This window comes from Vicugna pacos, chromosome 15, assembly GCF_048564905.1.
Source record: "Vicugna pacos chromosome 15, VicPac4, whole genome shotgun sequence".
Taxonomy (NCBI): Eukaryota; Metazoa; Chordata; class Mammalia; order Artiodactyla; family Camelidae; genus Vicugna; species Vicugna pacos.
Window position 1 is genome coordinate 3578166 of NC_133001.1, and position 24383 is coordinate 3602548.

Below are 24383 nucleotides of genomic sequence, written 5' to 3' on the forward strand. Positions count from 1 at the left end.
CCCCTCTTACACTGTGGGTGTTAAACACTTGATTCTTGTTTTTTTCAACAAAATTTAACTTTTTAAGGGCATGCTAATTGCTTAATACACATTCTTGATCTTATTTGTTTTTATTTCACTGACTCTTTTGCGAACTCCCCTCTCCAACTTTTTTCTTTTAAATAATAAGGATCTTCTGAACCAGCCTACATTTCATGGGTTTATGTCAGTGGTTCTCAGTTTTGGGGATCTCAGCATGCACTGTCAGAGCTCATGGCCACACCCGCTTGCCGCTCCTCTCGGAAGTGACAACCCTGCTCTACTAAGGGGTCCTTCCCTTCAAAACTTGGCAGCGGATCGAGGGGGGGTGGTCTCCCCCTCTAGGCCACCACCAGCTTCCCCGAGATGAGGCCTCCCTTGTTTTCACTTTCGTTTGTAACCCAGTGAGGAAGTAAAAGGAGTCATCAGTGCTTGTGTGAGGGATGTACAAAGAAGAGTGTTTTCATGTTCCTGTCGTTCCTCTGTCCCTTTATCTCCTTCGGGGAGAGGGTCACCAGCTCAGCCCTTCCCTCCTGGAGCAAATGTCATTTTCTGCTCTTGTTTTAAAGCTTTTTATAGAGATAGAAACGAAAGTTTTCTCTAAAGGTTTTTTTTTTAAATTACAGTTTTATTGAGATATAATTTACATAACATACAATTTATCCAATTTCTCCACTTAAAGTGTACAATTCAGTGGTTTTAGTATATTCACAGAGTTGTCCAGTCATCACCACTGTCTGTTTAAGAATATTTCCATCACCCTGAAAAGAAACTCTACCCACTAGCTTTCACTACCTTTTTACTTCCTCCACTCCCCTCAGTCTTAGGCAACCACTAATGTTTTTGTCTCTATGGATTTGCCTGATCTGGACGTTTCACATAAATAGAGTCATATAATACGTGGCCTTTCGTATCTGGCTTCTCTCACTGAACATAATGTTTTCAGGGTTCATCCGTGTTGTAGCATGTGTCAGTATTTCGTTCCTTTTAATGGCTGCATAATATTTCTCTGTAAAGGCAGACTAGAGACGTTCCTCCTAAGTTGTCACCCAGATGAGATGGAACCCTCGTGCTCATGTGAGTGAAATCCTGCCTCTTGGTTATCAAGGTGGTTACCTGCAGCCTGTGGGGTTGGGAGAGTCCATCCCTTCAGCCGACCAGAGTCCTGGCTTAGTGCCAAGTTTTCCATCCCCGCCCTTGGAGGAATCACAAGCCTGGACAGAGGTGACATGAAGAGGGAAAAAACTACCCTACAGTTACTGCGTGTCTTGAGAACCTAGCAAAACGTGAGAGTGCTAGACCTTCAACCTCGGGGGCCGTACATATGCGCAGATGCATACCAGGGACCGTAGAAAGCTTTGGAAGAAATGAAATTCTTGAAGTAGGTTAACACTATAGGAAAATACTTGTGATACGGCAAGAGGAGAAATTATTATTTTAAAAAAACGAATATACTCAGCGACCCCAATTTTGTAAATTAAGTGCATGTTGCGTAGGGGAGAGGAACTGTCATCCTTCCCAGGTGTTAACTGCGGTCATCTCGGGGAAGTGGGAGTTTCTTGCTTTCACCTCTTCATCCTCTGCTTTGCATGACAGACCTTCCTGTTCCTCCATCTCTCTGCATCTTCTGCTGAAACTGTTCTTTACCTTCCTTCTCATTCTCTTCTTAATGACCTTCCTGTATTCTCTTTGGTCATCCACCAGGGTTCCCCTGGCTCTATAATGAGTTTTAGTATGCCTTTGATACTCTATCAGTAATTACACAAAGGGCATCTTCACTTAGAGATAAGCTTACAGTTAATATCATTTTTCGTCGCTTTCATTGCATACTCAAAGCTGGAGTACAGATTTATGCTGCCACACACGTTGTAGAGATAGTGGTACACTGCCCTAAAGGAACGTACCTTTGAATGGGACACAAGACAAATCCAAACCTCTAAAAAGTCTCTGTCCATGAGGCAGGGACCGCTTCCTCACTGCTGTGTCCCCAGTGCCTGAAATGACACTCACATAGTAAATGCTCAATACGTATTTGTTGGGGGGGAAATAAATGAATACATAATTATATATATGCAAATATATATATGGTTGTTAAAATGTACTGGTAGCATCTATAGGTGAAGCTCCATAATTCTTTGGGGCTGCTACAGCTATTTTCACTTATTTAAAGAACTACCTTCCCTCTCTTATCATTTGCATGCATATGGTACATAGTTGTAATCATAAATTCATGCAGTATGCTATTCCCCAACTTTTACTTCCCACTTTACCCAGTTTTTTTCCTTGGTGTTCATAATCTAAGGGTCTTGATGACTCTAATATCCCACTGAGTTGTATCATAATTTACTAAGCTGCTCCCCTCACCCTGAGTTCTCAGTTTTTGCTAATGTGTAGAAAAGATTTTCTGAAGTGCAGGTTTATAAACCTAAATTCCTAGGAGCGGCACTGTCAGATGGAAGGGTCTTTTTTGCCCTTGACACGCTTACCTATTTGTTTACCTACGTGTTTACTGTTATCACTTAAACCAGAAGAGAAGATTGAAGTAGCGAATTAGAAGGCGCCCTGGCCTGGGAGCTGGGGGCTGGGGTTCCCGCAGGGCTCAGTGCATTGACTGATCCCCAGCTTGGTGTGCTGGGGTGAAAGCTGGGCTGGCCAGTCAGGGCGCCCCCTCCAGCTGTCCCCGTGAGAGGTAAGTGACGGGAAACTGAGAGAAGGCAGATCTGCAATACTGTGCAGAGGAGCGGTTGACAGGACCAGGGTCTGCTTGCACATGGAAACATAAAGAGGAGGGCGTCAAAGCTGACGGAAGGTGTGAGCCAGGATACCCAGGAGAATGACTCTTCACGTGGCTTTTGAAAAAAGGAACGTCCAGAGGAGGAGTTGCTGGAAAAGGACAGGTGCCGAGTTAGGTTTTAAGTGTGTTGGATTGAAGTCGCATCCAAGTAGAAATGTGTGCTAGTTGGAGAGCAGGCTGGGAGCTTGTGGTACAGTCCAGGAGAAAGGACGCTTTTGGGTTATTCGTGCCAGCTGAGCAGTGGAGCCTTGGGGTAGGTGAGGTTTCCAGGAGAGCTGAGAGGGTGAGGTTGGAAGGGTGGAGAGCAGCTCTGTGGAGGGGACGGAGGAGGACCAGGATCCAGCAGCATCACCAAAATCGAGGGAGGGAGGTGTGGGGATGGGCGGCAGAGTGGGGGTCTCCTGCAGGGAGGGAGGAGGATTCTCACTGCCTTTGCCCTCACCTCTGACCCCAGGGAGGAGAAATGGCTAAGCAGGGATCAAGGCTCCTGTTCCCTTTTTTTCCAACACTGAGGGCAGGACTTTCAGATGAACATGTACAAGAGCCCAAATTACTGGCATCTTTCAGTTAATCGGGGCTAACAGACCTGTAGTGACTGCAGATACTGAGAGTTCACACTGAGATGCACGGTGTGATTTTCCCAGGGAGTTAGGCTGAGGAGAACTTGTTTTCACTCCCCAGTTTCCTGCCTTGTGGACACCACCAGACTTCCCTAAATGTCAGCTTCCCCCTTTTTCCATTTCCTAGCCCACTGTGTGAAGTCGGTCTTATGACTGATGGGTGGAGGCCCCTCTGCCAAAAACTACTTTTCCTCCAGCTTTTTGGGTAGTGGCTTAAAGATTCATTTCTTTGAATGCAAAAAACTTAAGTCCTCTCGAGTCTTTGAAAAAGGAATGGATGGGGACAAACTCACTTAGCAGGGCTTCAAGTAAGAGGCTGAAATCCATAGTTATTGGGACTCTCCTGCACATGTGGGATCTCATTGTCTGAAAGACTAGAACCCCGGCAGCTAGGAGGCCATGGGCATCCACTGCCTGCTCCGATGTTAGACTTGGCCTTTGCCACTCACCAGTTCTGAACATTTGGAGTATGTTAGTTAACCTCTCTGTGCCTCATTTGTTCATCCACTAAAATGGATATTGGGTTGCTGGAAGGCTGGAAGAGGTTGTCTAAAGATGAAAGCACTTTCTTAATCCAGAGGTTAGCACTCAGCACCCAAAACTGTTAGCTGCTGTCTCATCACCATGTACCCTAGCGCTGGTGCTTTTGACCCACTGCACTGCCAGTAGGTTTTGTGGAGTTTGGGGCACCTTTGGGGAAAGTGCATGGGGCTCTTAGTCAAGGATTGGCTCTCTGTCAATGGTCTGTGGTGTTGGCCAAGTTTCTTACTTCCTTCACTTTTTAAACTTTGGGGGTAGGAGGTGGGTGGTGAGAACTGGGTGTGAGCAGCTGGGTGGGTGGAGCTATGGGCTGGCCCGGCCTGGCTGGGGATTGATGGGGGCTCTTCTGGCCGTGGGGCCGTGGGACGTGCACTGCGTGGCTTGGGCCATGGCCCCAGTGGCTGTGGGGCTGAGTGTGGGGTGTGCTCTGTGTGTGTGTGTGTGTTGTGTGCTCTGTGTGTGTGTTGGGGGGGGCGGGCCCTCTTGCTGTCTGGCTGAGGAGCCGCCTCTGCGTCCTGACCTGGTTCTCGCGTGCTGGCGGCCTCCGAGGCAGCTGCTGCTCCTTTCGCCAGGCCTCAGATGTGGTCGGCTCCATTTCCTCCCGCTGGCCTCTGGCCGTGCCGCCGCGGCGGCTGGAGGCCCGCGCTCGGCCTGGGGCTGGCTCCGCCCCGCCCCGCCCCGCCCCGCCCCGCCGCGCTGGCTCCGCCCCTGGCCCCGCCTCACCCCTGCGCTCCCGGGAGGGGAGGGGGTAGGAAGTAGCGGCTGGGGAAGAGTGCTGCCCGGCCAAGTCGTGGTGCTGTGCTGGGGGCTTATAGTCCCGAGCACAGCACAGCGAGTTACAGGGAACTTAAGACTCAGCACCCCACCTCAATCTGACCCCGTCTCCCCACCTCCCCACCCCTCTGTAGAGTACTGCCCATCTTTTAGGATTTTTCTTACTTTCTGTGTATGTGTTGTGTGACGTGTGTGTGATGTAAAACAACTCTCTAGCAACAGAAATAGCAAGAAAATACACCCATGAATTCCTCTCCTTGAGGCCCCCCTCTGGTCTTTGCCCAGAGACATGCGTAGTTTGTGCAAACTTTCAGGTGTATTGTAGGTCCTTTGTTCTTAAACTTACCCCCCTAAATAAAAATGAAATACGTACAATAAATTCTGGAGACCCAGCAAGAAAATATACCCATTCTTTTCCATCCAGAGATGAGCACTGTTAACATTTCTGCATGTTTCCCCTTGGTGTTTTGTGTGTATGCACAGATGTTGATTGTTAATGGAACTGTATTCTTAAAGTGGGCAAAATTTCGAATGCTATTTTTTTCTACTTCAAATAGTGTAAACACTACCCTGTCATGAATATCCTTAGAAAGTATCTCTTAGTATAAGTACATTCTTGAGTTTCATTTTTTCACTGAAGACATTTCCCTGTGTTTTTCTATGTTCTATTCTTTATCGTTTTCATCAATAATATATCTACTGATAGAATATTACATTTTACAATTTTCTTACATATTGTTTGAAACATGTACTTAACATAAACAGAGAAAGCGTAATCATAAGCACATGTGAGCTCCCTCCCTACATTAAGAACTAGACTATCGCTGACGTTGCTGAAACTCCCTGGGTGCCCCCTAAGCTCATCCCCTTTCTTCACCTCCCGAGGCAAGTGGTACCTTGACTTTTGTGTTTTTCATTCCCTTGCTTTTTAAAAGTTTTAATTTCATATGTTTACATTCTTATACATTCACATATGCTTTTTTTGTTTGAGCTGTAGAGCTAGTAGACTATATGCAGTCTTTCCAGGTTTGCTTTTTTTTAACTTGATGTTGTTTCTGAGACTCATTCATGTTCCTGTGGTTCATTCATTTGCACTGCTGTGTAATATTCCATTGTCCATTCTGTGGATGGTGGGCACTTAGACTATTTCCACAGTTTGGTTTTTATAAGTAATGCTGCTGTGAACACTTGTGTACACATCTCCGGATGGGCATGAGCTGAGTTTCTCGAGGAGCGGAATTACAGGGTCATAGGGTATGTGCACGTTTAACATTGAAAGATGGCACCACAGACCTTTCCAAAATAGTTGTCCTGTTTTGTCCTCTGCCAGTGATGTATGAGAAAGAAGTTCCTGCTAAATTCCACCAGCACTTGGTACCTAACTAAAATACCCTTACCTGGGGCTTTCTGTGGACCTGGTACATAGTTGTGTCTTTCACATGTTAAGTTGTTTAATCCTCTTCACAACCCTGTGCATTTAGGTATTGTTATTAACCCTTGATTTACAGATGAAATAGGCACAGAGGGGTCAACTTTTTTTTTTAAACACCTTTATATGGTATTGTTCCTGTACAGTAAACTGCACATATTTCAGATGAACAATTTGGTAAATTTTGATAGATGAATACACCCATGACACCACTACCAGAATCAAGATAGCTAACATTTCCATCACTCCCCAGGAGGTGCAAATTTCAAATTCTCCATTTATCCCTTCCCACCCCCTTTAACTCCTGGTAACTGTAAGTTTGTTCTCTATGTCTGTGAGTCTGCATCTGTTTTGTAGATAAGTTCATTTGTGTCCTATTTTTTAAGATTCCACATGTAAGTGATATCATATGGCATTTTTCTTTTTCTTTCTGGCTCACTTCACTTTGAATGATGATCTCTAGGTCCATCCATGTTCCTGCAAATGGCATTGTTTTATTCTTTTTTTTACTGCTGAGTTGTATTCCATTGCATGTATATACCACATCTTCTTTATCCAGTCATCTATCAATGGAATATTTGGGTTGTTTCCATATCGTGGCTATTGTAAATAGTGCTGCTGTGAACACTGGGGTACATGTGTCTTTTTGAGTTATATTTTTCTCTGGATGTATGCCCAGGAGTGAGATTGCTGGGTCATATGGTAATTCTATCTTTAGTTTTTTAAGGAACCTCCATACTGTCCTCCATAGTGGCTGCACCAATTTACATTCCCACCAGCAGTGTAGGAGGGTTCCTTTTTCTCCACACCCTCTCCAGCATTTATCATTTGTAGACCTTTTAATGATGGCCATTCTGACTGGTATGAGGTGATAGTTCATTGTAGTTTTGATTTGCATTCAGAGAGGTCAACTTTTAAACCCCAGATTTATAGATTTAAAAATGGGGAACGGAGAGATTAACTTGTTCTGGATCACACAGCTAGTTAGTGGTGGGAGCAAGATTTGAACTAAGCATCTTTGTTCTTAAATTCTATGTAATGGATATAAAATGGAATCTCACAGCAGTCTTTTCCTATGTTTCTCTGTTTACTAAAAAAGTCGAGTATTTTTTTTACCTATGTTTGTTCTCCATTCTCTTTTCATGAAAAGAAACATTTTAAAACCATTCCCCTATTGTTGGGGCACTTAGGTTGTTTGTAGTCCTTTTTTTTTTCTCCTTAATGGAGGCACTGGGGATTGTACCAAGGACCTCGTGCATGCCAAACATGTGCTCTACCGCTGACCCGTACTTCCTGTAATTCTTTACTATTAATGTTCCAAGGAAAATCCTTGGCATATATAAATTAAAATTTTCTTCTATTGTCTTATTTATTTTATTTGCATTTCCTTAAGTGAAATTGAATACTTAGTGGTTAAAAATAGCTGTGTTCTTCTGGATTGCTGTGTGGTATTGGAAAAGTTACTTAACCTCTCTGTGTTCAGCGTCCTCATCTATGGAGGTGAGTCTCTACATTATAGGATTTATGATGACTGGAGGAGATTAATGAGTGTGCAGTGATTAGCATGATAGTCAGTCTATCTTAAGAATGTTCCATCAGAGCTAGGCAGAGACTTTTCCTAGTTTCTCCCTTTCTTTTCCTTTTTCCCCCGAAACCACATTAATTATGATCAGATCAAGGGCCTGAGCAATCACAGTCCCATGTTTCTGCCAGATACGATGGCCTCAGGGAATTAGACCTTGTTTCAGCTTTTTCCTGAGCATCAACCCACCCATTGAGAAATATGCTGTATCTGTCTATTTTGTAGTAGGAGAAAATTAGATTTTAAAATGTTTTACTGATATGTACACGGTAACCACAAGAAACATTACTTTCCCCCGCCTCACACAGGGACACCCACTCTTACACCTGACAGTCTCTAGAGGGTTAGATATAACCCTCTGAGATTTGCTGTCTGCAGAGAGAGCTCAGATGTGGAGAGTGCAGACACGGGACTGGATTAGTCATGTACACACACACACACACACACACACACTCTCTCACACCTCTGCAAAAACAGGCAGCTGTGTACCTCCTCAGAGTCTCTTTCCCCACTTAAAGATTTGTATCATCAGTAAACCCCAGAAGTGGAGAAGTCTCTTAAGAGGTGAATAATTGATCACACTGGATGGAACATGCCGCAAATACAGCCCATGTGCTATTAGAGGGAGCAGGGCCATCCCCTCGGGGGAGAGAAGGAAGGAGTTGACTTTGTGTGCTGTGGTGGCTGTGAACTCTACCGACTAGGGAGAAGGATGGAGCTGGAAAGCAGCCCTTGAGTTGGTTTCCCAGAGGGCAGCTGGGGAAGTGCGGGGCTGAGATTTGCTGGTCAGCTGGGTGGGGAGCAGCCACCCCTATCCTGCGGTCCCAGGAGAATTCACTCTTGGAGATTCCACCCTAGAGGATGTGCCCCAGACTGGCCCTGCCTCCTGGCCACTGGCCCTTGTGGAGGCTGCCTGCAGGCTTGCTCGCCCCGGGGATAGACCTTCCTGGGCGTGTGTCTCTTCTAATGGCCTGTGACTGCGGAGCGGCAGCGGCCCTGGGACTCTGCCTCTGCTAACACCACGTTTCCTAGAGGACCTAAGAAGGCCGGGCAGTGAGGACTCTGATCTCTCACGATGACAGTCTTTGTCTTCCACCCTTTCTCCTGTTTCCCTTTAGTAGAGGCTGACTGACCACTGACCTGGTTTTGATGTGTTGATGCTCTGAGAGTCAGGAAAGGCTCGGAAGACCTGGTGTCATTTCCACACCTTTCACTGTGTTATGAATAAAATGAGGTGTCCGGGGGTGGGCTTCCACCCTCCTGTCAGGGGCTCTGGAGCCCCTGGGGAGGGGAGGGCAGGCTGTTGTTGAATACCTGCGGACGTCTGAGGGACCAGGTGTGGGACGGGAGCACAGAAAGGAGTCAGCGGTAGAGGAGGAGGCACGTGGACCTTGGGAGCCCTGACCAAGCAGGGTACAGGGACACGCGGGCCCCTGGAGGGAGACCTGGCGTCTTCTGCAGGTGAGAGTGTGACCGGGGGTGGTGATGCTGTGCATACACTCCAGCCCTTCATCACGGAGGTGAGGAGCGGGTCTCTTGGCGCTGAGAAGGGCATTTATTCTTCCAGTAACAAACCCCTGCTGCCCACTCCCCAGTGAGGGGGTGCGCCCCCAGCCTGTCCAGGCCAAGCCTGGGATGGGCTGGAGACTTCCCAGTGATACTGTGGCAGGGAAGAGACCTGGTAAGCCCGGATGTGTGGGGCCCAGTGAGGGCAGGGAGGGGTTTTGTGCTGGGAACATGGCTCTGAGAAGGGGCCGCACCGACACCTTCGGTGGGCCTCGCTGTGGAGACAGATGGGGGCAGGCTGTTCCAAGAGCCCACACCAGGCTCCCGAGTCTTCTATGGCACAGGCATTCCCGAGGGCCCGGGCAGCTCTGCGGCCCTCTTCCGTGTGTGCGCTGTGACAGGTGCTGTAGCAGAGCAGGACCACCAGCTGCCCAGAGCTTCTGCAGGCTGTCTCTCAACGTCAGGGGGTGAGCAGGCTGGTACCAGCCGGGTCCCGGGAGGAAGAAGCCGCTGACCCTTTTTGAGCACATGCTGAGCACTCTGCTGGATTCTGCAGGTGTGATGGAACTTGTCCCCTAGGAGTTCTGACAGTGCGCTTGGTCTCCTCTTTTAGGGAAAGATCCCCAGCAGAAGGTGGCTGTGTGTGGGGACTGCGTCGGGTCGGGTTCAGACCTGTGCTAGGCAGGACTGGTCCAGGAGGACGTTATCATTTGCCCATAGTCACGCTTCACCCCCACCTCTCTGCTGTTGCCTTGGTTCAGGCCCTTCTGACCACTGATCTGGACAGCGGCACGATTCTCCCAGCCGGGCTGCCTGCCACCAGCCTTGAACCCTGCCGGTGGTGCTTTGTGCGAACGCCTGAGGGCCCCCCTGAACTGCAGATCTGCTCCTGTGTGTTCCTGCGGTGATCCCCACCCCTGCCCTCCTCACACTCTGTGCTCAGACTGTCCCTGACAGCTCACCCTCCCCTGCCTGCCAGGCGTTTTCATGATTCCATGCCTTTGCACATGCGAGTCCCTCCATCTGGAGTTCTTCCTTCTTCCCCTCCTCCAAAATACCTGCCCATCCTCTGAGTCTCATCTCGAAAGTGACTTCAAGGTGGAACCTTTCTCGACACACATGTCCACCTTCTCAGAGAGAAGTGGCCCCATGCCCCAGGCCCTGAAGACTGCTCTCATGACACCGGTATGCCAGAGGGCTTCTGTGTGTGCAGGACTGTTTCTTGCCTTTTGCCTTGTAAACTTCTTGATGTTCCTGAAATATACAGCCTGGTCTATCGTAAGGTAGGAAACCACCCCGAAATTCAGTGGCGTGAAACAGCGTTCATTTTACTATGCTCATGGAAGCCTTGGACTTGGAAGTCAGAAAGGACACAGCTTGGGTGGCTTGTCTCTGTTCCTTGATGCTTGTGACCTCAGCTGGGGAGTCTTAGAGCTAGCGGTAACTTGACAGCTAAGCTGGAATCCTTGAAGGGCTCTTTCAGTCACTCGCTTGGCAGGTTGATGCCGGCTGTTGGCTGGGACCTCATCTGGGAATGCCTGGGGACACCTTCATGTGGACTTTCCAGACGGCCTGCATTTCCTCACAGGATGGTGGCTGGGTGTCATGAGAACGAGGCAGAAGCTGTGTTGTCTTTCATGATCCAGCTTTGAAAACCATGTAGCGGCACTTCCACCACTGTCACCAGCCCGCCGCGATTTGAGGGGAGGGACACAGACCCCCCCACCTTGCTGGGAGAAGTGCACGTGGGATGGAGGGGTTTAGTGACCCTGTCACGCACGCTGAGTGCTGGAGGCGTGCAGACAGCGCTCGTAAATTCTGCAGGCTGAGCAAGGGTGGAATGTGAGGCAGAGACGTGAGGCTGGTGCCTGGGAGTCTCGGGAGGGTGGGATCAACAACGGACTGTAGGGGGAGAAAAGACTGTGGGAGCGGGCTGGGGTACACAGAACTGCCCAGAGGAGCTACTGCCAGGCTGGACATTTAGAAAGTGTGTACACACACCAAGGCCAAAATTAGGAGGGCAGGAAGGGAAAGGGAGGAGATAGAAGGGAGAGGCATTCATGTCTAGACTTGTTTGGACCTGGTGACTGGGCACCTTGGCAGAACGGGGATGATGCTTGGGTTGGGAACACTCGCAGGAATAAGACAGCTGGGGACGGAGCCGTTGGAGGTGGAGTGGGGAGTTTGGTCCATTTTAGGTGCACTTCCCCCAGCGGGCCTGTAGCAGGTTCCAGGACTTGGGGGCTGCTGGAAGCCAGACTTTAAGGAGCAGCCTCAGAGAGGTGCTTGCTGCAGCCCAGGGGCGGTGAGAATGAAGGGAGAAAGTGTGGAGGGTTTTGGGGTTGGGGCACGTCTAACTGGGGCTTTGAAAGGGCCTAGACTAGCCTCTGTCCTTCTTCAGTGTTGTCCAGCCCTCCTGCCAATAACTGTCCAGTAACTGCTTGATTTCCTTTGGAATACCCTCTGGCTGTTAGGTGGCCAGGGGGCAGTGTATTTTTTTTTTAAGTATCTCTCAGTATTAAAACTCTTTCCTAAATTGAGCCCAAGTCTTCTCTCTAAAGCTTTACCCGTTTTCTGATTCCAGCCCTGAGGGCTACTTGAAACCAGTCTCATCTTTTCCCAGATGATAGGCCCTCACATGTTTAAAGACCTGAGTTTTGTCTTCTTTGGAACCAGACGGGACCTGCTCCTCTTTTTTTGTTTTTTGGATTTTTTTTAAAGCATCTTATTCTTTTAAATTATTGTGTTATTTAATTATTTTATTTTGGCGGGAGGAGGTAATTGAGTTTATTTATTTTTGGTGGAGGTACTGGGGATTGAACCCAGGACCTCGTGCATGCTAAGCGTGTGCTGTACCACTGTGGCTGTACCGCCCCCCGCCCCCTTACGGTTTTGAGCTGCCCTGCTGGCTTCTCCTCTGTGCCCCCTCACAGGGTGCAGCCCCCAGAGGAAGCCTGTGCTCAGGTGGGGACTGTCTGGGCAGAGCTGGGCTGTTGCTGCCCGTGCTGCAGGTCTGGTCACGTGTGTGTCCAGCTGTGTATGGGTTGGGACCCATTAGTGGACTGTGAAATCACCTTAGATTGTTACAACCTGCAAGAAAGAGGAAGGGAGGGATTCCTGTATCTATTAAGGAGAAATACCATTTTGCAAACCCGTCATATGTGTAAGTACATAATAGATCACAGTATAATATATATATATATATATATTTTTACTGTGGATTATAGTAAAAAAAAGTTTGAAAAAACATTAATAAAATCCTTTGAAGCTGCCAAATTGCATCATACTGAGATTAGCTTCAGTTAGTCTCTTACCCCTCCTGTCTTCAGCATCTGCCTGTTTAATAAGTACACCTTCACTGTCATTACTGATAAATACGTTGAATAGGACAGCTCTGAGGAAGAGCCCTGCAGCACAGCCCTAGAGACCGCCCCCCAGTTGATACACCACTCGTGCTTTGAGCCATTGGTGAGCAGCCCCTCCAGCCACTAACTCTCCGCAGCTGGCCCTCAAAGGGAATCACAGTCCACCTTGTGAAACTTGAACATCTACAGCTCGAGTCACAAACCCAAATGCCTACACAGATGAATGAAATGGTACGTAACTCAGGCAATTCATAAATGATCCCTGACTCCTGGCCTTGGTTTCAAGAAGGCAGCACGGATGGCGAAGCTGGGGGTGAGCAGGGGCGGTAGTCAGCGCTCGGTTGTAGGCAAAATTGCCAGACAGAAGTGTGGACCTTCAAGAAAATCTGGGTTTCATGTGAAATTGATTTTTTTTTTTTAACATTGGTGAAACAAAACCAAATAAAGCAGATCTGTGGCAGACTTGGCCTGCAGCCCTTGAGTGTGTGGCCTGTCAGCCAGGATGTCTCCTCATCTCCTGGTCCAGGGACCGCACACCACAAAGCACCAAGGTTAGCTGAGCGTTGATGGGTTGATGGGTTTCGTGAACCTGACTCCTCGAGGTCCCTTTAGTTACCCACACGGGGCCCTTACCCAGACCTTTCTCACCCAGTGGACTGGAAGTTGGGGGTGACACTTGCTCATTTCTCGCCTCTTGGCGCTTTCTTCTGACGGCAGGTTTCTTCCAGGATCACTGGCAGGCGTGAGGAATGTGTCAGTGGGATGCCCTGGCTGGGAAAACTGGGATTTATAGAGCTTCTTAAAGTTTTCCACCCGTCTTGGCTTCACTTCCCTCATATCCGTGTCTACTCTATCCTTCCTTTCTTTTTTTTTTTGGTCCAAAGAGCATCCTTCTTCCTAGGGAATTCAGAGCCATAAGGCCTAGCTCCTCCTTGTTCTTCTTATTCATACAACAAAAAAAACTTTTTAAAATTGTTTTAGCTGTCTTGACCATTTTGGGGAAGCCTCAGCTCACATAGCAGTTGTCTTCCTAACACTTCCTATAAATCCATGTTACTCTCTTTTGTTCCTTCTTGGTTATGCAGGCTCCTTCTGTCTTTTATACGCAAGCATGTAAAACTTTTTAAAATTGTTTTATCTTCTTTGGCAAGGAGAGGTAATTAGGTTTTTAAAATTTTACTTATTTTTTTTTTATTTTGGAGGAGGTACTGGGGATTGAACCCAGGACCTCGTGCTTGCTAAGCACACGCTGTACCGCTTGAGCTACACTCTCCCCATTGTCACAAGTGTGTAAAATTTGACCACTTCAGGTTTTGTCTTTGCAGCCACCTTGGATTCTAAGAAGGAAGGAAGGGAGTACTGGCTTTACAGCCACATTCCTAAAGGAGAAGTTGTTTGTTTCTGGTTCTGAAAGATGGTCTTTCCACCAGGGTCAGGGCAAGGCCTGTGAAGGTGGTCCAAGCAGCAGCTCTGGGCAGGCGGCGCAGAAGTGGTTAAGATTTGGACCTTGTCTTGAAGGAAATACTGTCTGGTGTGGGAGGCAGCTGCTTGAACAGCAGTAGTGGCGTGCGATAAGCGCTAGCAGGCAGGTGCAGGGTGCTGTGGGAACGCGGGGGAGGGGGCCGCAGGTCAGTCTGCCGAGAGGAGGTGACAGCTGATGCCTGATGGATAAGCCAGAATGGCCTCCGAGGCCGGGAAGGGCATTCCAGGCAATGAGAACTGCGTGTGCAAAGCTCAGAAAAGCATGTTGGAACAGCATGAGGGTCCTCTGTGGCCAGAACTGGGGCAGTGACGAGAATGAGGCGGCAACCATAGACCGAGGCCTCCGCTCACCTCCCAAAGGCCTGTCCCGGATCCCAGCTTCCCACCACCACTTGGGGGCCCACGATGGCCGTGTCCGACCATATTCAGGTTTCGTCAGCTGTCCCCATCCTGTGCTTTCTGGCTCTCTTCCCCCACTCCAAGACCTAGCCCAGGAGCTGCGTTCTGCTGTCCTGTCTCTTTAGTCCCGTGTCAGCTGGGAAAGATGTTTTTCTTTCTTGTCTTTGAAATTTTTGAAGAGAACAACCCAGGTGCTCTCTAGCGTGCCCTTCCGCTTCAGTTTATCTGATGTTTCCTCGCAATTAGATTTAAGTTCTCCGTTTTGGCTGGAGTTCTACGTGACTGATGTGATGCTGTCCTCAGTGCATCCTATAAAGAGGCACGTGGTGTTGTTCCGTCCTCATATTAGTAATGATGACAACTTTGATCATCGGTAAAAGTGGTGTCTGCCAGATTTCTCTATTTTAAAGTTACTGCTAAATAATTTTTAAAGAGATGTTTTGAGGCCATGTACATACCCTGCATCAAGCCTTCACCTGCTAGTCACAGCATCCACTGATGACATTCTGAATCCATCGTTCCTTCTGTATTTTTGGTGGCATTCGACTGGAAGAAGGAGCCTTCCTTTCTGGTGGAAAGATTCCTGCCAACTCAGTTCCGCATCCTTGTGTTAGCTTTCAACTTACTGCACTGGACACCTGGCCTGCTTCCTCTTGTGCCCTCCCCCTTCTGTGTGCTTTGGGTGGACATAATGGTGGTTCCTGGGATGGGGAGAAGCTTGTATCTTCTTCCCAGCAGCAGCTCACGTGGCATCGGTGGGACTGGCTCGGTGTGGGGCTGAGCACGCTCTATGAGATGGTTAGTGTTTCCTCGGGCCGCGGGCCGGGGGTGGGACTGTCGTCTTGTCACCAGCTCTCTGAGCTCAGCCTGGGCTTAAGTGAGGGCAGTAATGGGCAGAGAAAAGAACTGTGGGTTCCTTCCCCCTGAGAAGCTGTGACTGACCTCTTGCTCAGGCTGAACTGTTAATCAGCTGCTCGTTCCCTGTCCCTGCCCCGCACGCACGTGCACTTCCCGCCTGTGGCATACTGTTGCATGGTGTGCTGGTTAGCTTTCTTTTGCTTCTGACAAAAAACAAAGGTTCTGGTGTCACATTGGTCATTGTGAGTTAAAGATCTTTTTTGTGTGTTCTCAACAAATGCTTGGTTTCAGGGGAGTTTGGTCAGCGTGATTAGTACGAGGTCCAAAAAGGGCCGAGCAACATTCAGAATTATGCGTTAGGGTCTCTTAAAGGTCTGCCTTTTGCTTCTGCTGGTGCAGCTAGCTGGGAATGGAGATGTGGGAAGATGAGCTGAGGTCCCAGCTGTATCAAAGACAGGGAGGGTTTTGCAAGAAAAGCAGTGTTTAGGTGTGCATCTGAGTGGTGTGATGCAGGACAGTGCTTCTCAAATACTATGGCTCATCTTTCCCCCTTTTCCCTCTCCTCTCTCTCTTCAGGCAGGCTCAGAGCTCAGCGCAGTTGATGGACCTGTTCCAGGTCCGATGGACTCAGGGCCAGTGTACCATGGGGACTCACGGCAGCTAAGCGCCTCAGGGGCGCCGGTCAATGGTGCTAGAGAACCTGCTGGACCCAGTCTGCTGGGGGCTGGGGGTCCTTGGCGAGTAGACCAGAAGCCCGACTGGGACGCTGCCCCAGGACCAGCTCACACTGCTCGCCTGGAAGATGCCCACGATCTGGTGGCCTTTTCGGCTGTGGCCGAAGCTGTGTCCTCTTATGGGGCCCTTAGCACCCGGCTCTATGAAACCTTCAACCGTGAGATGAGTCGCGAGGCTGGGAACAACAGCAGGGGACCCCGGTCAGGGCCCGAGGACTGCTCTGCTGGCAGCGAAGACCTTGACACGCTGCAGACTGCCCTGGCCCTCGCTCGGCATGGCATGAAACCACCCAACTGCAACTGCGATGGCCCAGAGTGCCCTGACTACCTCGAGTGGCTGGAGGGGAAGATCAAGTCTGTGGTCGTGGAGAGCGGGGAGGAGCGGCCCCGGCTCCCAGGGACTCTGCCTTCTGGGGAGGCTGGCCTCCCGGCACCCATCACCAGGCCACTCCTCAACTCCGAGGTCCCCCAGATACCTCCTCCGGAAGGCCTGCCCCTGTCCCAGAGTGCCCTGAGTATCGCCAAGGAGAAAAACATCAGCCTGCAGACCGCCATCGCCATTGAGGCCCTCACACAGCTCTCCTCCGCCCTCCCCCAGCCCTCTCATGCCACCTCCCAGGCTCCTTGCCCCCTTCCTGAGGCCTTGTCCCCTCCTGCCCCTTTCAGATCTCCCCAGTCCTACCTCCGGGCTCCCTCATGGCCTGCAGTCCCCGCCGAAGAGCACCCATCCTTTGCTCCCGAGAGCCCTGCCTTCCCTCCAGCAACTCCTAGAACAGAGTTTGCTGAAACCTGGGGCACCGACACCCCACCAGCAACTCCCCGGAGCCCTTGGCCCATGCCTCGCCCAAGCCCTGACCCCATGGCTGAACTGGAGCAGTTGCTGGGCAGTGCCAGTGATTACATCCAGTCAGTATTCAAGCGGCCTGAGGCCCTGCCCAGCAAGCCAAAGGTCAAGGCTGAGGTGCCCTCTTCCTCCCCGGCCCCCTCCCCCTCCCTCCAGAGAGAGGCCCCCCCACCATCCTCAGAGCCCGACACCCACCAGAAGGCCCAGGCAGCCCTGCAGCAGCACCTCCAGCACAAGCGCAGCCTCTTCCTGGATCAGGCCCACGATGCCCCCTTCCCCCCTCCCTCGGAGCCTTCTGCTCCCGGCTGGTGGGCACCACCCAGTTCACCTGCCCCACGGCCTTTGGACAGACCACCCAAGGAGAAGAAGAAGAAGCCCCTGGCACCAGCTGGGGGTCCTGTGGGAACCGAGAAAGCCGGCCCTGGGATCAAGCCCAGTATCCGGAAGCCCGTTCAGATCAAGAAGTCCAGGCTGCGGGAAGCGCAGCCTCTCTTCCTGCCTCTGCGGCAGATCGTCCTGGAGGGGCTGAGGTCCCCAGCCTCCGAGGATGCACAGGCACACCCAGCCGCCCCTGCCCCTGCCCCCGCCCCTGTCCCCGCCTCGCAGGGCCCTGCTGCCCCCCTGCCCCCAGAACCTTCTCTTGCGCTATTTGCACCTAGTCCCTCCGGGGACAGCCTGCTGCCCCCTACTCAGGAAATGAGGTCTCCCAGCCCCATGGCCACCCTGCAGCCGGGCTCCACTGGCCCACTTCCCCCCGCCGATGACAAGCTGGAAGAGCTCATCCGGCAGTTTGAGGCTGAATTTGGGGATAGCTTTGGGCTTCCTGGCCCCCCATCTGTGCCCATTCAGGACCCCGAGAACCAGCCCACCTGTCTCCCAGCCCCTGAGAGCCCTTTTGCCACCCGCTCTCCCAAGCAAATCAAGATCGAGTCTTCGGGGGCTGTGACTGTGCTCTCGACCACCTGCTTCCATTCAGAGGAGGGAGGCCAGGAGGCCACACCCACCAAGGCTGAGAACCCACTCACACCCACCCTCAGCGGCTTCCTGGAGTCACCTCTTAAGTACCTGGACACGCCCACCAAGAGTCTGCTGGACACACCTGCCAAGAGAGCCCAGGCCGAGTTCCCCACCTGTGACTGCGTGGGTAAGTCCGCCTGGGTATCAGGGAAGGGCAGAGGGATTTGGCCTGGTGGGTTGGAGTTCTCGGCTCTGTCTTTTATCTGGAAAACAATTACTGTGTGCCAGCTAGCACGCTGGGGCCTGGGGACACTGAAATGAGCCCACAGACCCGTGGAGAAGACATTGAAGGAAACTGATGGTGCCGCCGTGTGGTGTATCGTGTGCCAGTGGAGTGGGCGCAGGTACTATGTTGTACGGTTGAGCTGGAGGCATCCTGGAAGCCATCCTGCAGGAGGTGGTGCTTGTCCTGAGGCCTGGAGGGCTGTCAGGTCAACAGGAGACAGGCCGGGGAGAGGGCAGCTTGGGCAGCAGCTTGGTGGCTGTGAGCGGGGAGGGCTTACTTGGACGGCTCCCTGTCCGGAGGGAGCCAAAGGGGAGGAGTGTGTGTAGGGATGAACCAAGGTGGCATGAGGGCCAGGCCAGACCTTGTAGGGCCCAGCGAGCCAAGGCTGGGAGTTTGACTTGATCTCATTGGTGATACGTAGTGAGCTCCTGAGGGTTTGACAGCAAGTACAGACCTGTTGTCACCTTGTGCTTCGGAAAGACTATTCTGGCTCGTGGGAAGGAAACGGTGGTAGGAGGATGTGTAAGAGAGGTGTTGCCATGAACCTGGCAAGAAATAAAAAGGGCTTGGACTGAAACAGTGGGTGGCGGGGGTGCAGATGAGCGGGTTTGAGGGCCTCTGAGGAGGGGGACGTGTGGGATGCTGACAGCTCGGGTTGCCTTGGTGGCAGGGGTCACTGAGCACACGGATGTGGAGAAGGGATGAGCTCTGTGTGGACAAGCTGAGTCTGAAGGGGCTGAGAGACTGGGGGTCGGGCTCTGAGTTACGCGTTTGGATGGAGCTCACGTCCGGGCAGTGGCTGGAGCTGTGATGTGGGGAAGGGCACGGAGGAGCTGGGCCTGTTTCTGAGCCCTGCCTTCTGGAATAAAAGCAGGGCCCCAGGCAGCGGAGGACTGCTCGCGGGGACTCCGGCTGACTCGGGGCAGGTCCCTGATGCCTCTGTCAGCTCCGGGCCGCTCCAGGCTGCCGCTCTCTGCCGCTTGCAGGGTGTCCCGTAGGAGGCATGTGTGTTTCACATGTTCATGCTGGTGATGAGCATGTCGAATTCTTGTGATTTTTTGAAACACAGACAAGTCTTATGAGAAGGCTGTCTTCTTGCTTGTTCAAATTTAGCATCAGGTCAGTTGAGTGATTTGCTGGGATACTGTATCCTAGTCGGTAAGGAGAAGCCGGGCTGTCCTGCCCACTGCAGCCACCCCCAGCTCCTGGGGCACAAGGCAGTGGGGCCAGTGACAGAGAATCACTTGGGGAACAGGAAAGAGTTGGCTCCAGTGCTCCCATCTGGGGGCGAGCAGATGCACAGCATCCTGCCAGATGCTCTCCGTGTGCTCTGAGATTGTGGTTTCTGCTGAGGGCTGACCCTCTCTGCACTGCTGGGTTTAATAATGAAGTGCCTTTGAGTGTCCCTTACTGCCCGGCGTTTGATCATAGGGATCAGGCCTCCCCTTGCTTCCTTTGTGTTTGTATGTGTCTGGTCCATCTTCCTTGTGTTGACGGCCTTGTTCGCTGTTTCTCCCCGTCCAGGGGGGAAATACCTTTATACAGGGCTGAGGACAGGGCTGATCCATAATAAATATTTCACTTGTGGAATTCAACTATACAGATGTTATGTTTGGTCAAACTAGTTATTTTAATTCTAATTCCATCACTTTCTCACGCCTAAAATGGAAGTGGTGGTAAGTAGTCGACCCTCTCCAGGGCCGCTCTGAGGTCTGGGCTAGTTAGAATGTGTAGAGCACTCAGGACTGCTTCTGGCACACAGGAAGCCCTGTGAGAGTGCTTAGCTGTTATGGAGCCTCGTGCAATAAAGCCAGAAAAAGATGTACAAACATACATATTATGGGGGAAGAAAAGTGTTGGCTGTCACTTTATTCATCGGTCGTTTATTGATTACCTAGCTCTGCACTCATGACAGGCAGGATAAAAACTTAGAGAAATGGTTCATCTCTGAAGGCCTTTGTGGTTTGCTTGAAGAGACAGCATGAACAGTAAAATACCCATGCAGCAGATGTCTGCCCCGTGCCCGTGCTGTCCCGGGGCCGTGGCCGGAGCTGTAAGAGTGCTCTGAAACACCAGGCTTGCTTGTCCGCGGGAGGGTGACGTTTTACTTAGGAGGCTGTTGTTCAGAGCCGGGTCTGGAAAACTGCGGTGAACGCCGACGGGGAGAGGTGAGAAGGCAGCCGCTCCAGACTGCAGGGAGCAGGCGTGCAGGACACGGGGCCAGTGGCGCAGGGTGAACCGGGGCCCTCAGGGTTCTCCTGCGTTCCCGAGACCAGAGGCGCCGAGGGGACAAGTCTCAGCGTGAAGCTTGTGAGCAAAGCTCAGGCAGTAGGCTGTCAGCATCAGAGAAACCCAGCTGTGGCCATGCTGGCAGCCCGTTGGCTTGGCAGACAGGGGACTGGCAGGGGCGGTGGGAAGCAATAAAGGGGGCCGCCACCACCCATCATTTGCTGCTCCCGTTTGTACTTTCTTTATGTGGAATATGGATAAAATATTTGTATCTAATGCTAAACGAAGAATTAGAATCAGACCTGCTTTGTGTTGTTAAATTATGGGGAAATGCTAAGGTCAAAACAGCAGACACAAAAATGATATATAAATGATCGGCTCACCTAGGTTAAAAAAAAAAAAAGAGAGAGAGAAAAGACCAGGAAGAGATACACCCACAGTGGTGGTATCTGTGGTCAGACTGTGGGTGACTTTTCCCTCAAATGTTTTCTGAATTTTCTCTAATGAAATATGCATTTTATAATCAAGAAATATTTTTGAAAGTGCATCCTCTTAGAAGTGGTCCAGAAGATGGACTGGTGAAGAGTGATGACCATGTGGCAGGAGAGCGGTTAGGGAGCCACGGAGAGTAATAGTAACAGCAACCAGGGCAGTGACAGTGGTGTGTCAAGTCCTGGCTCTGTTCTAGGCACTGTCCCGGGTACTTCCGCTGCCTCATTTAATCCTCTGTGACATCTCTACGGGGTAGGACTGTCAGTAGTTGCATCTTAATGATAAAGAAAGCAAAACTAGATTCAGGAGTTTATCCAGATCATGGAGCTAGCAAATGACGGAAGTGAGAGTTAAACCTAGGCAGCTGGACTCCTACCACCATGCCATACGATGATTAACATTGTTTAGTTGAGAAATGAGTGATATGAGGAATGAAGAGGGCCAAGGGAGAGACGATCCACTTGGTAGCGGTTTCTGGAGGTGCGAGGCTCACGTTAGGGAGAGCCCCCACGTCTGGACAGGTGCTTCCATCAGCGGGTTTGGCAGAATCTGTCTTTGTGAACTCAGACTCAGGGCAGGGGTTAGGAATGAAGCTTGTTCACTCTGGGCTTAATGCCAGATACAAACCTCCATATTCCAGAAACTCATCCCCTCAGCAGGGGACGGTAGGTAGAGAGGTGCAGCTGCAGGTCACTAGAAGGAAGAATTTGCCATAGACGTGACAGTGAAATTTGGAGATGCCATTAAGTGCCCATAACAAACAGTTAAGTACTGGAGCAACTTTATAAAAGCACAAAAAGGTCTTATAGCATAGTAAAAAAAAACCCCTAATATTCAAGCTTCATGGTGATTTTTGCTAAACAAGCAGTTTTGGCCAGTATGGACACCACCAGGTAACCAAAACCTCCAACACCAAGAGCACTGTTTTACAGTGGTAGGAAGATTACAGGTTTCTGAATGTGTGGATGGGATTCATATGTACTTGTTCTCTGAATCTTGAAATACTAGAATTAAAGGTATCCCTCAGAGTTTCAAAGAAACAAATCTGAAAGTCATGAAAGGAAATGCCTTATTCCAAAAGGTAGTGTATTACGTACAGGCTTGAGAAACCTTGGCACAAATCGAAGTTCTGCATTGGACTATTGGGAGAAGAAAGTATTGATGTATTTCTAATATTTTGAGGGACACATTGGAGAGCACCCCAGCCACCCCTTAACTGTCCTGTGACACCACATCAGAGACAGGGCAGTGAGCTGCAGTGGCTGTCAGCCAGGCCCTCTGTGTGTTTTATCTATTCTCAGAAAGGGGGAAGTTCACGAGGAGAGCCAGCTCAGGACAGGGAGTGAGTCCAGGTGATGCTTTAGTGGGAAACCCTTCCTTGGAGATCTTCTGTTCATCATTTTATAGATAAGGAAACAGGTCTGTGTTAACTTTTAAGTCGTGTTCTGATGACTCTGAGGAATAGGCCACAGGTTGCCGGAGACACTAACCACAGCAAAAGCAGGGAACTGAGACACAGGTTTTAGGGGTTGTCTTCATGGGAATGCTGTGTTTTTATCCAATTGATCATCCAGCCCTAAAGAAGTAGCCAAAGAGCAACACAAGAAAAGCATCTCCTTTGCCTGAAACATAGTGAAAGTGTGGGGGAAGGAGGGATGCTGCCCAGCAGGTGTGGCTGGTAGCAGTGTGCCCTGCGTGACTTCCGTGTGGACCGCAGTTCTGAACGGGGGACACAGAGACTTCCTCTCATCTCTCTTGACAGTAGTGTAAGATCTGTTTCCTTTAGTTTTCATGAGAATGTGTTTTCCTCCCTTGCATTTAGTTTGATATGAAGATTGAACTTCATGTCTTTAAAACATTTTTTTGGCAATAAAATATTTGAACACCAATATAAAGGTGGGGAATCTGACTCTGGGTAGGAGATGATGTCTGATCTGAGTTTTAAAGGATGAGTAGAAGTTTAATCACAGGGAGAAGGCAGAGTGTTCTAGACAAAGGGATTTGAAGATCAGGGAGATGAAAAATACATGAAATCCACATGGAGATGTGCAGATGAGAGAGCATGGAGAAATACAAGAAGTTCTGGTGTGACTCGTGTGTTAGATGAAAGATTGGGAGTGGCTGGAGAGGAGAGTTTCAGGGGAAGAGAAGATGATACCAAAGGCAGAGAAACCAGTTTGCAAGCTCAGGCAAGAAATAATGGGTGCCTGAAGTAAGAAAGACATTGAGTAGGAGGGAGGAGAGGAGGGGTGGATAAAAGAAAGAAGAGAAAGAATTCACTGGTTCAGTGGCCTGTTGAATGTAGGAGTGAGGAAGAAGGAGTCACAGGTGACACCTGAGGTTCCAGGTTGGGTAATGGTAGACACTGGTGCCGTTTTCCACCATTTGAAATACTGGGAGGGAAGCAAGTTTGGCCATCCGCCCCTGAGCTTCTGCGGGGCCTGCGGGTGTGCATCCGTGTAGGTCTGTGAATCGGAGTTTCTTCCGCAGACCGATGGTAGTTGAAGTCTCAATTATGGACACTTCCCTAGGCTGACTACAGAGGTCAAGCAGGGGCCTGAGAATGGGGGATGCTAACTTTCGTGGGGAGAATCTCAAACAGGAGGCCTTGGAGAAGGTGTGGAAGGGATGTGGAAAGAAACTGAGGAGAGGCTAGGTTAGAACCAACAGGTGGTTTGGGAGGTCTGACAGCAGCAGCACTGAAGAAGGGCCAAGACGTAGTGCTGGATTCTCCTTTTATTATATGCGTATTTCTTTCAGTTGAATCCCGGTCCCTTAAGAACAGGGACTAAATGTTGTGTTTCTAAAACACGTAGACTGGTGCTGAGCACATGGTGGTGTGCTACGTATCCTTTTCGGTTAACTGGAAACCGTTCTCTACCCCCGTATTTGAATTCTGCCAAGACTGCAGATAGGCTTCGGCATGCTCTCCTTTGATCTTTGTCATCAGTGAGTGTGCCCATTGTTACGGCACTATTTCTGTCTCCTGCCAGCAGGCTCAGCATGCTGCCCGTGAACTCACAAGCAGAGGACCTAAGATTTTAGTTTAAACAAAGTTCCATCTGGCACACCTGATCTGGGGTAGGACCCAGCCATCACCTGCCCACTGTGTGGATTCATGATTGCCCAGAGGCAGTGTGCCAGCAGTCAGTCATTGACTGTTGTGGGAGTGGAGTCTGTTCTATAAGCCTAAGCTGTTTGGCTTTAAGTTCACTAAAATTACATCAGGAAACTGAGACGTTACATACGCTTGTTTAGAAAAAGATGGGTGCAGTAAAATCTTTGTGTGATCTAGACACCTATGCATTAATTATATGCCACTTATCAACCATCTTTCTGTGTCAATGTCATAAAGAAAAAATGCCTCCACCTGCGTCTGTACTGGCTATGAGGAAAGCGTGGGTGCCCTGGTCTCCGCGCAGACAGGCGGAGGTGGGGAAGGTGGAAGATTCATTTAGAAATTCAGGACCCCCC

At 50.1% G+C, this 24383-nt stretch overlaps 1 protein-coding gene across 8 annotated transcripts in view; it reads left to right on the forward strand.

Annotated features, from left to right (window-relative positions):
• Positions 1 to 24383, forward strand: part of LOC102543706 (methylcytosine dioxygenase TET3) — a 101004-nt gene that overhangs the window by 33837 nt on the left and 42784 nt on the right. For all 8 annotated transcript variants that reach the window (XM_072937474.1, XM_072937473.1, XM_072937475.1 and 5 more), the window contains one exon: positions 15944 to 18089. In XM_072937474.1, coding sequence (XP_072793575.1) covers positions 15944 to 18089 — 2146 coding nt within the window. The remainder of the gene's footprint in view (positions 1 to 15943; positions 18090 to 24383) is intronic.